Raw genomic sequence first — 15543 nt, forward strand, 5'->3', positions numbered from 1 at the left:
TAGGTATATTCAATGTATTTAAATAATAGATCTTTAAAAAGGAAACATTTGTTTTTATTTCATTTTTTGGTGGCGCGCAATTTTAAAAATTCCGTTCTTTGGGGCGGAAGGACGCACCATTTGCCGACTAAGTAGGGAATCTTTTCTGGACGGGAAATATCGAATTCTGCACTCTGTTTCCTTCTCAAGTGAATGTTATAACATGTCTGGAATAAAAGTTGCCATTTCGGGCATTTAATCCAGAAAACAACGAGAATTCAACACTTTTATACATGATCATTATTAATTTCCCGACTATTAGGGATCACAAGATGTATGGGAAATCATTTCTCGAAGTCATATACAATTTCAATATTTTCCTTATTTTTGACATGTACTAGGATATTGACCCTGTGTCCAAAAACATTTACGCATAAATGGAATTCCGTGCAATAAAACTATTCTATGATAAAACGTAACTCTGTCTTGACGTAATATCAAAGTTTACATAAAGAAGATGATTCTTGATCATATGGTTTCTCCCGCCTGTAGCTCCCACTATGATACAGCTGATTTTAGAGTTACTACAATACACGAAATTGTTCCTATATAAGTTATCATACACGCTTAAAATAGTGGTGTATGTAAAATATTATTACATAAATATAACTAGTAATATATTTGATACGTTATAAATATCTTTAAGTGCACATCAGTAGAAAATAATATCACATTTGATTTTTAAGTAGTTTGCAAGAAAATGGACGGAGGTGGGGCGTACGGAGGTGGGAAAGCAGGATCACCTTTCGATCCTCTTCAATTTATCCAACGTCCAACAGTGATTTTAAGGGCATTGTGCTGGGTATGTATTGTTAGTATTGCACAAAAAATATAAATTGAGTTTTATTTTGTGTGATACGTTTACAAAGAAAACACCAAAAGTGATCATTGATTTCATGAGAGGGTCGCCATGATTTTGCTTAGTAGGGGTAGAATGTCGATTGAAGGGGATATTGATTTTCCGTTGTCTGCTGTTGGAATATAATAAAAAATAATGGAATCTTAATAATTCTCTTTCTTTTGCAGAAATTCGATAGATGGAATAAATAAACTAATGTGTTTCTTACGTGTTTTAGCTATTTTCCTCAAGTTAGTTATTGAAGATTACGAATTGAAAATAGCCCTAACTGATACTTTTCTAAATCGTTAAAATTCCCGTAATGCATAGTGATTAATGTTAACAGTATAATCTAACGCTGTCGTACTAGTATGTTAATTCAGTTTCTTTGAATTATATTATCGATTCCTGTAATGGAAGTGTACGATATTATTTGTAATAGAACAATGGCGCTACATTTTTGGTTGAGACAACACGTATTATATAAAATAGCTTCAATGTACTGCTCTTTTATATTTTGCTTTCGATAGAGATGTTATGTTCCGAAGATATTGTACATTTTAAATGTCTGCTATTCATATCCTGGTTGCAATTAATTTTAAATACTTATTCATGTCTTAAAGAATGACAAGGAAGTTGAATAATAATAATAAAGAAACTCTGTGAGAACCTTAAATCGATTCTGGATAAAACTAGGTATTTCCTCATGTAAACTAAAGGTTAATGTTCCAATCTTCAGCTCCAGAGGTGAATTGTTCTTATCTTGCAGTTTTATTCCTTATGTAAATTTTAATTTAAGTTCATTCCATACTTTTCTCCTATTTCAGCTGTTTTCCATTATAGTGTTTGGGTGCATTTCATCTCAAGGATATCAGCGAAATGAGGAAGGGAAAGAGGAGTGTCTTTACAATAAAGATAGAGATGCTTGTAATTATGGCGTAGGAATAGGAGTCATTGCATTTGTAGCATCTATAGGTTTCCTGGCTGGGGAATTTCTGTTTGAACGGATGTCATCTGTAAAAACAAGGAAACACTATGTGCTCCTGGACTTGGGATTTTCAGGTTGGTTTAAATTTTTATTGTATTCAGGTGTATACATTTGTTGAGTTTTGTATGCAAACATATCTGCTGTTGGAAATGTCTGTAAGAGCAAGAGTTCTTGTTATATACCATAACATGCATTATTATGCATGGTGAACTGGCAGCTGTGGCCAATGTAATAGTCTGGGCATAGCAACTATTATGCACCTTGTTTGTGAATCTTTGTATGATTTAATGTGTTAAGATTTAAATTCACGTTGGTATCAGTTTAAATATACTTATTTTTGAAGTTCCGCTCTTGAGATGTGTATTTATGTTTATGCCAGGAAGATTAAGACGTAACAGTTCTGCTATTATTATTTGCATAATCTAATGTAAATGATGATCATACCACTGGATTTAACACTCCATTGTGCTGAGTGGTTATTCTGTTGCTTGAGAAAACCATAATTTTTATATTTGAATCCTGATTGTCCATCATTCATCCTTACCATGTTTTCATGTAGAGTAATAATAGGATACATAAATATATATCATATGTCGCTGAAAAAATGTTGAACCTCATAATATATTTTCAAGTTTTTAGAGGAATTATTCATATTGTTGCTGTCCCTGCAGTTTTTTTTTTTTTTTTACATTCCAAGCAACTTTTTATTAGGAACTGGAGTACTGCATTGGACCACTCGAAAATACTCTTATCGAATCTCCCACTCTCAAGTAAATAGAATATCAAATATAATTTCAATAGGAAAATAATCGTATATATGTAAAAATTCATCCTGGTAGTTTAAGCCCATAATCATATCAATTATTTACATATATTGCTATGTATTGGTAAGATAGACTAAATTACATCTGAACATAGAGATGATGACTATGTTCACTTAAGTTTCGATTTCACTCATCTATCACTTCACGATCCATATTTGAGGGCCCGCTACCACAGACAAATTACGGTTTTAAGTGTACTACTGGGCTTCGAGCGTATACCGCTAGTTTTGCCTGTTTGAGCAAAGAAACTGTCCATTCCGTCAGCCATCTAGCGCAGGGCATGAAATTTCAAGTTTGAAGTCAGTCGCCGGACTAAAATCTTTGGTCGCCACTATTTTACTGATAAATAATAAAAATATGAGCAATTATTAAAAAGAACATACGTTAGGAATTAATGTTTGTGTAGCGCTGTAGTTCTACACTGAAGTACCACTTATTAATCACAGCTGCTGGGCCAGACACTGAGATCAAATCATCCAGTGTCTCAATCAGGCGCGTATATTCTAGGCTACCTAGGCTATCGCCGAAGCCCAGATTAAATACAGAAAATAATCAACTATCAACTGTGACTGATGCTTCACTCTCAAACAACGACCGCGGGAAAAAAATGATAGTATAAATCCCGCGACTCCTCTGCACCGTACTCCCGCGAGGAGAGTACTTATGGCCCGAGCTAAACGGAAGAAAAGTCTGGGCGGGGATTTTTCGTCCAAGGTTTGTTTTCCTTCTGCTCGCTCTATACATGGGGATGGATTCCTTTCCTTTAAAACTACCACCAGACTTCAGCGGTTAAATTCTTCCCCGACCAGCGCCAGGAGGTGGTCGGTGACGTATTTGTAGTGGCTTCTTAGACAGGGAACTCTTCGTTTTACAACGGCGGTAAAACCTTACAGCGATGTCAATTCGCTAACCAGCATGGGATTTTCCCAGGTAAGGGAAATTTTGATACTAAACTACTATTACAGGAACGGGAAAAGAGTGGCTGGCATGTGATAGGGAATTTGTCCCGTAGGCCAAAACAACACTGTCCCATCGAACACATGCAGAACTCGCAGGCCGCTGACCTTCACCCAACCACGCTTTACAAGCAGCAACCCTCTGCTGCTTTGTTTATGACTGGCTGGGGTAGACGGACTGGCCGGAGATGACAAAGGGCATTTTGCAAATGGAAATCGCGTTGAAGGTAGTTGAAGAAAATTAGGTTTCTTACTGTGTGGATTTTCTTAAGTGTATTGAATGAGTGAATTACGTATATATGTTTTGAATGGTCTGTGCTGCGTCGTGTAGTGAACGAAAATGAATGACATAATTAACGAACTATTGCCGAAACAATTTACTCTGCTCGTGCATGAGGATAAATTTCAAATCGTGAAGATATGCAGGCCTCTGGCATTGCAAAGAAGAGAAGAATGGATTTGATTTGTTATTTTGCGTTGCTCTTCTGCCACTTTAGCTAATCGCGACGATGAGAATGAGTGACGATACGATGAAATTCGTGAAGGGTCATTCACAAAGAATATCCATGTCCATGCCTGGATTTGAGCCTGGGACACCTGGCGTCGTAGTGCGATGTGCTAATAACCATTTTACCGCAGAGGTTGCCAAGAGAAGAATGGAGTTCCTGTCCAAATTAAATATTCAAGGTAAGAAGTTTATTATATGCGTATATTTTATCTCGCACGTAGGCCTACATAAATATTTCACAATATGGGCCTCTATATTTTATAAATAACCATGAAATGACATGAAATATTTGAAATGTTTTCCATATTGTTTTTATATTAATGAAACAGTGATATTTTTATAATTATTAGTAAATTGTAATGTACGTATTTTAATCACAATGTCACATCACCTTAAAATCCAAGAAATTGAACGAAAAAGAGCCTCCCATTTGAACATTATGTTAAAGAGAGATAGCCCAGGTTTTAAATCCAGCATACGCCACTGGTCTCAATCTTCAGAGAGTTCCAGTAAGTAGTCTTAAGTCTGTTGTGACAGTTGAAACCTCTCTCACATGAAGCTGTTCTCACTGGTAGAACAGCACAAAATGTCAAAATCTGGAACAAATTGTGGAATCTTGCTGAACACTCCTCACTGTGAATCTTCTCCAGCATCTGATTCAAATTCAGAGATGGAAACAAAAGTTTGTATTCTGTCCACTCTGCTAACAGAACATCCACTTTCTCATTATAGAGGCTCGGGTTCAAGTACATGTAGCGCTACTGAAGAATATTTTCTTTGGGAGGCCAACTCAAGGTGTCGAAAACATGCAGACATGCAATCACATCTGTTAATATAGATTGCAATCTTTCTGTGATTTACACCTTCGCATTGTTAATTAAGTTTCCTCTAACAGTCTGAAACTCTTGCTCTCCATTTTGAATGTTTGTGAGCTGCACATCCCTGATCTTCCCTGAAATGGATACATGGTCCAAGAAATCTTGTTTGCTTGGTCCAACATTAGATTGTAGGTCATCCAGTGTTCAAGTCTTATTTTCAGAGATGAAATCAAAAATTCTTATTTTGTAGTGCCACGCTTAAAGGGTTCAGTTTACAGAAGCTTAACAAATTTAAATTGCTTCATACTTTTCAGCAAACCCTTAGCTTTAGCGCCATCATTGATTGTCTTTTCCATGTGCCACATGTTCAAGATGGGTCACAACAGCTTTCCATGATTGCAAGAGATCGCTTACAGCACTTTCTTTGCTGGCTAACCACCTAATAGTGTTGATGTCACTCAGTTGTAGAATTTCTTCTCCTATAACTTCTGACGTTTCTCTCAAGAGGTGAAGTCTTTAGCAGAGCCATGATAAAACTGAAAATATTCCTAATCACGGAATCAAATCCTCTACGATATTTAACTCCAACACAGCTAACTGCAAACGGTGTGCAAGGCAGTGAATATTTATCATTTTATTACAAATTGCTTTCATTTGCACAGCCAATCCTAATTTGTGCCCGACCATATTTGCTGCACCATCAGTACCCAAGCCAAGCCTACAATGTAATACTTGTTTCTGTATTTATTTGAACCTATTGTCTTATTAGACGTACACATTTGCATGCTCGAATGATGATCTATCTGTGATCCATCCATCAGAAGGCTGATGTATGTACTTTTATTTATTTTCTCCACTAGACCTAACTTCAAAGTTTCAGCTATGAAATGAATAAATTCTCTGCATTGCTTTTCATTGCCTTACTTAGGTAGAACACTCACACTTAATTTTCATGCCAAACACAGCAGATCTACAAAGTCCTTAAATGGCTTTTCATGTTATCTACATAGTTTGCTACATTAAATAAATTTGTAAGATGGGGTCGGCGTTGAGTGGACACGGGGTTTTCAATCGGCTCACTTTCCAAAACCATGAACGAACATTGGATTGAGATGTTCGGACATGTTTGACACACATTTGAAACAACAAAATTTTAGTCGCCAGGCTCAAACTTTTGGTCGCCAATGGCGACCTGGCGACCGGAAATTTCGCGCCCTGATCTAGCGTCATCCGTGCAAACTATTAGACGATCGAGCAAAAAGGCTTCAATGCAGCACTCTATTAGGAACGTTATTTGCAGTAATTTTATGGAAAAATTCCCAAAGGGTAATGCTATTAGCATTGATGAATTAATAACTAGATAAGTTTCAGGGTATGTTTAAAGTGATAATATGTATGAACAGTTCAGACAATAAATAGATACATTAAAAAAAATAGTGAACTTTATATGCACAAAATATTTGTTTATATTTCTTCTCAGATCATAAACTCCATGCTTCAAAGCTGAACTTAGGCATTTAGCATTGTAATTGCATATTCACATTTACAAACTAATTTCAAACATTTGATAAACTCTATAATGAAGCAGCATACTTCTGCTCATCAATTACTTTTTCAGTATTATAATCAGAGTAATAAACTTTGTTGGACCACATGAGGGATTGCAAAAGAATGTACGAAGTGAGGTACATATTTATATTCACACACAAAAAATGAATATTTTACAATGGTTAATATAGTTAATTTTATTATTTAATTTTTTTAGTACAGTAATTTTTTTTTTATATATCTAGCATTTTGGGCATTCCTATACTTTGTTGGTTTCTGCTATTTGACGAACCAGTGGAGTAATTCTGCGGATCCACCAGGAGGAGTTGGTGTGAACAATGTGCAGGGTGCCATTGCTTTTTGTTTCTTTTCCATCTTTACTTGGGTAAGTGTAGCTAAATGCTGCATCGTATATTTCTGATTGAAACACATATTCAGAACATCCTCCCATGACACACTCAATGCTGCACTTTTTGACACTCTTTGCACTCACGTGTCTGATTGGTTACAAAGTGAAACACAGTCGTCGTCTACTTCATTGATTTGGTGTTCGCACAAATTCTGGAGTGGTGTATGTCACGTGGTATGTGCTAATCAATGAAATGAACGTTAAAAGCAGCGGACAGGGATTTGTTGATAAACTAGAGCACCGCTTTTGTGTACAGCATCTACTTGGTTCAGCATTATTTCACTACACCAACCTAGCATGGAATGTACATGTGCTACGCATGGTGTCAAAAAGTGCAGCGAATTAGTCCCAGGCAAGAGAAAGATACAGTGATAGCATTTCCACAAAGAAAGAAAAAAAATCAAGGTATGAATTAATTGCAAAATGGGCCTACCCTACAGCAATGTCATCTCGTATGTTAAGGGTCATGGGCTTGAGTTTGATACCTTTTAAACTATAGGTTCAGTCCCGATTATCTGACCTGAGCAGCACACTTTGTGTACTGCATAATGTCGTGACAATGCAGTCAATAACTTTAGTTGCACACAAGAAACGAAGATCAAACTATGTGATGGCAAAGTTTGTGGTTTTCATTCAGCTTGTATGATGCTTGTTGCAGTGTTTTTTTTTTTTCAATTTTAGACAACTTTGTGGTCCAGTTTTACACACCGGCATCAATTATATTATGAAAGGTCCATTAGATTCATTGATTGCCAATTAATTTATACCTAATTTTTTACTTGTCAAGAAGGGAAGACATGATCAAACTTTTATTCTTTATTATTATGTCAGAATTTATTATTAATTAATTTCAGTGGTGTATATTAATGTATAAAGTTTAAAAAGTTATAAAAGTATTTCAGTAAACTTGTTGTCCTTAGGTAATTAATTGAAAACAAAAGTCAGGCTACTGTCTCATGAAGGTTGAGAATCACTGCTCTAAGCAATCAAAATATATTATGGCTTGCTCTGGGATCAGGTTTAGTGACCGTTAAGTGAAATTATACAAATATTTGTCGATATAGTTCAAGAGAGAGTTATATAATTGAGAGTTTATGTGAATGCATTAAAAAGTGTAACATTTTTAAAAAAAAATATATCAATTCCAATGTTGAAAATTATACTATTAGATTCTATTTACAAAAAAAATATACTAAACTACTATAGCTATGCTGATATGCATGTACTACATAGATATATTTAGTGAGCCTTTTCATATAAGAAAATAACACTAACACCCAGGAGAAGCTCCTTTTTCCTCTTAAGTCTAGCTATGAATTCCATATCAAATTTTGTTATGAGTGTTTTTTTTAACACTGGAGAGAGAATTTAATGCTGCGGAACAAATAAAGTATGCTGCAAACTAATATATTTTCATAGATTTGAAACACTTGATGAAAGTGCGAGGGTATGTTGAAAAGTTCATAGCCTGACGTAGAGGGAATGCACTTGGAATGATGAACTTCATAGTTACTCAATATACTCTCCTCGAAGCTCAATGCACTTTCTGGCCCGGTGATCCAACTTTTGCAAACCACTTTAAAAAGTGCTGAAGTTTGCTCCTCGCATCTGTGGCAGTAATCACCGTCTGATCTCAGGGAAAATGGCATCCCTGCAGGTGTTTTATGAGCTGAGGAAACCGAAAGTAGTCCGATGGAGTCAGATCGGGGAATAGGGTGGATGATCAAGACACTGAAAGCCCAGGTCTCACAATTTCTGCTGTGTTGCTGCTGCTCAATGAGCAGAGGCATTGTCATGAGGTTATTACTGCCACAGAGCATTGGTGCGAGTACAAAACTTAAGCATTTTTTAAAAGTGGGTTGCAAATGTTGGAGCACTGGGCCAGAAAGTGCATTGAGCTTCGAGGGTAGTATGTTGAGTAACTATGAAGTTTCATAATTCCAAGTGCATTCCCTCTACGTCGGGCTACGAACTTTTCAGCATCCCCTCGTATAAGTGTAAAATTCCTCAGGTGACCATAATATTTTGTTTTTGTAACCATGGACTTCAAGCACTACTGTTTTGTAATTTTTTTCCGAAAATTAATTGGTGCCCTTGTTATTTGTTAGTGCATTGTTTTCTTTGTTCTAATGGCTGTTGATTTTTGTTTCAGGCTGGCTGTGCCTGGTTTGCATTTCAACGCTTTCGCCAGGGAGCTGATGCTGCATTTGCACCGAGTTATGAAGCAGATCCCGGTGCTATTCCAGGCGGCACTCCCTATTCCTCATACCCAGGCGGACCAGATCCGGAAGGAGGATATCAGGAGCCTCCATTCTCGGGGAATCAAACGAAAGGTAAGTAATTGAATACAAGATTTATTGGTAAGAGAGCCGTGGGAGTGGGGCATCTGACTGGTCATGCAGGAGACCTAGGTTCCATTATGGGTTCTCTCAGTCTAATAAGTAGGTACCTGAAAGGTGCAAGAGCATGGTGGTGATCACATCACCTCCATAAGTAGCCGAGTTTGTGTATGTTACGTGCCTTTGTGGCATGTTACAACGTACCTACTTGTTTATTTAGGTTGCATTCAACTCCTGAAAACAGCATGCGAATACCACAGTTTGTATACACAAGATGCAAGGATAAGATATAGTCACTGTCATAAAGATGAACACTTTAAGAACAATAATGTTGGGCTGCACTGAAAATACACATAAACACAATTCCACTAGTTCTCATTAAAATTCATTTTGTTCACTGATTATCATCTTTCAGTCCTCCCTGATAGCGTGCCGGTGTGGTTAGGACATCGCACTACGATGGCAGGGGTCCCAGGTTCGAATCTCAGCCTGGGCATGGATGTTGTTCAGAATAGATTACCATGTATCTGCCAAAAACCAACAGGGTAGACAAAACTAAAAAAAATCAGGCAGCAGCTTCTTTTCCTAGGGAGCCACCTTTTTTTTTAAATATATATATATACACACAGGCTATGCAATACATTCTAATATATGGCCAACTCTACCAGATCACAGCAGCTTCTAAAATTTGGCTAGCAATGGTGCATAAATTTGTGGTTGCATGTTTCTTATTCTAATTTAATGATACATGTAATGAAGAAAACACACAGACATAAAAAAAAGTACTGCACTAGTTTTTGTGTGAAGATAGGTTATGGAGGTTTCTATAAGAAAACTCAAAATATTTTTAAAAAAACAACCTGTTTTTTATAACTGAATTTGAAAATTCAGGCACCCTGTATTCTTCTAACCCTGCAAACCAACATATTTAGATATGATATTACTAGGGGTGTGCAGGACAGAGATGTTTGGTCAGGATGTGATTTTTTTTTTAATTCAGAGGTTCAGGATGGGAAATGTTCGAAATTTCTCGACACTGTGTAAATCTCAAATTCTAAATGCCATTTTTCCTTTAAATAACTGCTTCTGCATTGACGAAATAAAAACTTTCAATTTCCAAGAAGTTTCAGGCACTTACAATGCAGAAAACATCGAGAATTAACCACTTTAAAAAATAACCATTTGGAATTTCCTGAATTTGGATCGGGAAAGAATATTTTTTCCCCGATCCTGGTACCGACTTTTCAGGATCCCGCACACCCCTAAATATTACAGTCTGTAACCTCACCTTTCTAAATCATACTTTTGTTTCAGGTCCCGTAGGAACAGAATTTCAGGCTCCTGCGTATTAAGCGCCTGAGAATAGTTGCAGAAATCACACACACACAATACAATGGAGTGTGGCATGGTGCGACTTGCAAAGACATAGAGCATTCCAGGTTTTGGTTTATTCCAACGTGCTCTAGGTGTAGAATTGTTTATTTTTCTGTTCATGACACCTGATTGTTTGGTTTGTTTGACAAATGTGATCTGCAAAACTTGTAGGGATTGCATGCCAGTAGGTGAGGTGGTGATACGTTACCTTACGAGTGTGTTCTTGCTCGTATGTAGGCTTCCTTTAATGAAACAATAGTACACATTTAAAAAAAGTAAAATAATAATAATAATTGTTTGCTCTTAAGTGTCCCAGAGCATTTAATGTTGCTGAATACTGCACTTTTATCTAAAATAATACAATGTACTTAATTTTTCCTTGTAAGAATCTACCCCTAAAGAGGAACGTTAGAAAACACTTCATTTGTGGAAGAGCAGGCTGAATTCTCACATATCTCATTTTATATAGGCAGGTACAAACAAAATATCTATTTTTTTGCCTCACAAGAAGAGAAACCAAATCTAATTTGACTTTCTAGAAATTTCAAGGACAGAAAAACATGCATGATTTTTGTGCATTTGATTTTTCTACAGATATATGTATATATATTTATTGCACATTAACTAAAACTAATCCAGTGATCTTTTATTAGTAAATATTCTTAGTACAATGATCTCAAAGAACTTCTGACCAAAGATTTGAAAAGTCTAATATTTTAATAGTAAATTCAATGTACTTTAAAAACGAGGATGGATATCCGTAGCCAGTTTTAATGCATCACATTTCATACTTTTGTTGCATATTTATGAAATGGATTAGCAACTTTAGCACTAATCTACAATGCAATCTTCAGGTGTAAGCAGGATATAAAAGGCAGTCAGTCTCCGTATACGGGGCCAAATGTGCCATAAGTGGATGATTATCCTTAAGTTGCCTCTGGTTGTGTTCCTTTGTTCTACACCTCAGAGCTAGTTATAGGTATGGGTGTATTTTCACATGTGTGTAAACAAGTATTATGAAAGGTTAGAACAATATGAGAGTTGCTCATATTTGCTGAAGATTTTTTTCGGCAAAATAGTGGGACCCTTTGCAAATAAATGACAAGAAAAAATTCCGTAACAAAAATGCAAATATTGGTGTGACGTTAAAACGGGATGATTTCGAATAAAGGATGCACCCGGTGTATTACGAGCGAATGGGACTTCTTCGTCACTCGTGCTGCATCCTTTCCATTACTCTTGCCAACACTTGTTGATACGTTTGCAGCAAGATGACGAAGAATTTCTATTTTGTTACTCTAATGTCATCTTTCAATAATGCATATAGGTCTAAACGAATTTTAAGGAAGAAAAAATCTTTCATAATGCTGTGTTTTTCTATTTCGTTTCGTCTGGAGAGTGAGGATGTAATAGAAAGGCGACGAGGTCCTCACCCAGAGAAAAGATGTGCTTTCTAGTCTCGCAGCATAGAGTGTGCTGCACACTATATTGTGTTCCCTTGCAAACAATTGTGCAACGGCAAATAATGGAGTTTGCTCTGAGCACTAGAAGCTTTGGGCCTTTTGTCTTTGTTAATGTTGTATGTAAAACTTACAAAAAAAATATGAATGTGCTGGTAGGGGATTTCAGTATCAAGATCGTAGGCACAACCAGTATTTTCATGCAACGTATCACTGTATAGGCAAACTTCATAGGATGTAGTCTGTATATGATGTGGAAAAAAATGTTCAGCTTTTGTGATTTAGTATTTATTTGCCAAAGATTATTTGCATCTGACTTATTATGTAAATATTATATATGTATATATCTAGAGAGAAAGAGATTATATTATGAACATAACACACAGTGCAAAACTTTGTAATGTCATCTCAAACTAAATAACTTCATTCTTGTTTGAATCAGGAAAATTTGGAGGCTGTAGGTTTCAACGGCTGACATTGGTTGATATTAGTGCATGGCATTATGCCGTGTTTTAGTACCATAGTAGGTGATAGGTTGTGCACAGTGAAGAATTCCTGTTGCCGCACTTATCATTTTCTTTTTAAAAAGAAATAAAGGATCGAGTTGTTCGTTACATAAGTACCATAACTGGTGTGCCCTCAAGTACTGTGCCATAACATGTTTAAGAAAAACGTAACAAATTTGTTATTCCTCCATTAAGAAGGGGGAGAACGAATTTTGATGCTCTGAAAGGTTTAACGAAAGGCATGTAAAATATTCTTTGGCTCCTTAATAGAATTTACACAATAAATAAATTTTTTACTGAAAAGCGTTTCCTGCAAGCTCAAACTGATTTAAACAAACTGCTGTTGATTGTAAATATACATTTCTTCTTTTTAAAAAAAATAGTAAAGACAGCAATAACGTCATAGGGATTTATTTTATGTATATCCCATTCTCGTAAGATTTTCATGCAAAGTTTTTCCTGTGATTATTTGGAGAGGAAAATAAAATCGGGGTACTTGCGAGTACATCATATACCTCAAAAGAAGTATTATAAATGATATTTAAGGGCTGGTGAAAGATTGTGTCTTGTTAAATAGTTATTAAATACTTACTCTATATGTAATTAAGTTGATATTTGATAATAAAAAATTAAAAAAAAGAGCTGTGCAAATGTTGGTGGTACTCATATTGTGTTGTGTACCATGTCACTCAGAAAAAAGGTGATTATAATAAAGCAAATAAGTGTTTACATCCTTCTTTTGTGTTCGACCTACAACTTATAGTTTTAATAGTATTTTTCTTCTCTCATTTGACCTGAACGTTAATTTTAGAAATGTTAATTTGAAGAAGGCCAATGTGAGTTAAAGCATGATTGTTGGTGATTTTTTATATGCAAGACCCTTGTATTGTAACACTGTAATGAATAAATTCTTGTTAATAGTGATAATAGGATTCCAGTATATTGTTGCTACCATGGGCCCATTTATTTTCGTTACCTGGTGCAAGGGGAATTATTTCTATTTTCATGGTTGGAAGTATTTAAAGTTAAAATAAATGGTTTGTTCTTACATTGTTTTCAGAATATGTTCCTCTGTTAATTTTTTAAGATATGCAATTCAGTCCGCTTCTAAGCTTGTACCCCATAAAAGGAAAGGTTTGTGCAGTGAGTAGAATTGACGTCGGTACTATTAGAAATCCTTCTATAAGGGTTCAGTCAATGGAAATTGACATCGGTACTATTAGAAATCCTTCTATTAGGGTTCAGTCAGTGGAAATTGACGTCTGTACTATTAGAAATCCTTCTATAAGGGTTCAGTCAGTGGAAATGAAATCCTTCTATAAGGGTTGTTAGTGGAAATTGACGTCTGTACTATTAGAAATCCTTCTATAAGGGTTCAGTCAGTGGAAATGAAATCCTTCTATAAGGGTTGTCAGTGGAAATTGACATCGGTACTATTAGAAATCCTTCTATAAGGGTTCAGTCAGTGGAAATTGACATCGGTACTATTAGAAATCCTTCTATAAGGGTTCAGTCAGTGGAAATGAAATCCTTCTATAAGGGTTGTCAGTGGAAATTGACATCAGTACTATTAGAAATCCTTCTATAAGGGTTCAGTCAGTGGAAATTGACATCGGTACTATTAGAAATCCTTCTATAAGGGTTCAGTCAGTGGAAATTGACATCGGTACTATTAGAAATCCTTCTATTAGGGTTCAGTCAGTGGAAATTGACATCTGTAGGTACTATTAGAAATCCTTCTATAAGGGTTGTCAGTGGAAATTGACGTCTGTACTATTAGAAATCCTTCTATAAGGGTTCAGTCAGTGGAAATGAAATCCTTCTATAAGGGTTGTTAGTGGAAATTGACATATGGTACTATTAGAAATCCTTCTATAAGGGTTCAGTCAGTGGAAATTGACATCGGTACTATTAGAAATCCTTCTATTAGGGTTCAGTCAGTGGAAATTGACATCTGTAGGTACTATTAGAAATCCTTCTATAAGGGTTGTCAGTGGAAATTGACGTCTGTACTATTAGAAATCCTTCTATAAGGGTTCAGTCAGTGGAAATGAAATCCTTCTATAAGGGTTGTTAGTGGAAATTGACGTCTGTACTATTAGAAATCCTTCTATAAGGGTTCAGTCAGTGGAAATGAAATCCTTCTATAAGGGTTGTTAGTGGAAATTGACATATGGTACTATTAGAAATCCTTCTATAAGGGTTCAGTCAGTGGAAATTGACATCGGTACTATTAGAAATCCTTCTATTAGGGTTCAGTCAGTGGAAATTGACATCTGTAGGTACTATTAGAAATCCTTCTATAAGGGTTGTCAGTGGAAATTGACGTCTGTACTATTAGAAATCCTTCTATAAGGGTTCAGTCAGTGGAAATGAAATCCTTCTATAAGGGTTGTTAGTGGAAATTGACGTCTGTACTATTAGAAATCCTTCTATAAGGGTTCAGTCAGTGGAAATGAAATCCTTCTATAAGGGTTGTTAGTGGAAATTGACATATGGTACTATTAGAAATCCTTCTATAAGGGTTCAGTCAGTGGAAATTGACATCGGTACTATTAGAAATCCTTCTATTAGGGTTCAGTCAGTGGAAATTGACATCTGTAGGTACTATTAGAAATCCTTCTATAAGGGTTGTCAGTGGAAATTGACGTCTGTACTATTAGAAATCCTTCTATAAGGGTTCAGTCAGTGGAAATGAAATCCTTCTATAAGGGTTGTTAGTGGAAATTGACGTCTGTACTATTAGAAATCCTTCTATAAGGGTTCAGTCAGTGGAAATGAAATCCTTCTATAAGGGTTGTTAGTGGAAATTGACATGTGGTACTATTAGAAATCCTTCTATAAGGGTTCAGTCAGTGGAAATTGACATCGGTACTATTAGAAATCCTTCTATTAGGGTTCAGTCAGTGGAAATTGACATCTGTAGGTACTATTAG

The 15543-nt window shown here is 35.9% G+C and overlaps 1 protein-coding gene across 1 annotated transcript; it reads left to right on the forward strand.

Moving 5' to 3' along the window:
- Positions 1–687: 687 nt before the first annotated feature.
- Syngr (synaptogyrin) lies at positions 688–13671 on the forward strand. The gene is made up of 5 exons (XM_083110310.1): positions 688–841; positions 1705–1939; positions 6765–6904; positions 9081–9261; positions 10582–13671. The coding sequence occupies exons 1-5, from the start codon at positions 740–742 to the stop codon at positions 10617–10619; spliced, it is 696 nt and encodes a 231-aa protein (XP_082966436.1). The 5' UTR covers positions 688–739; the 3' UTR covers positions 10620–13671.
- The last annotated feature ends 1872 nt before the right edge of the window (positions 13672–15543 follow it).

This window comes from Lepisma saccharinum, chromosome 24 (assembly GCF_977018435.1).
Source record: "Lepisma saccharinum chromosome 24, izLepSacc3.1, whole genome shotgun sequence".
In the NCBI taxonomy this organism is placed as follows: Eukaryota; Metazoa; Arthropoda; class Insecta; order Zygentoma; family Lepismatidae; genus Lepisma; species Lepisma saccharinum.

Coding starts and splice junctions, on each gene's coding strand:
- Syngr (XM_083110310.1), top strand. CDS start 740: ATGGACGGAGGTGGGGCGTACGGAGGTGGGAAAGCAGGATCACCTTTC. Junction 842..1,704: donor TTTTAAGGGCATTGTGCTGG/GTATGTATTGTT, acceptor CTCCTATTTCAG/CTGTTTTCCATTATAGTGTT. Junction 6,905..9,080: donor TCTTTTCCATCTTTACTTGG/GTAAGTGTAGCT, acceptor TTTTTGTTTCAG/GCTGGCTGTGCCTGGTTTGC.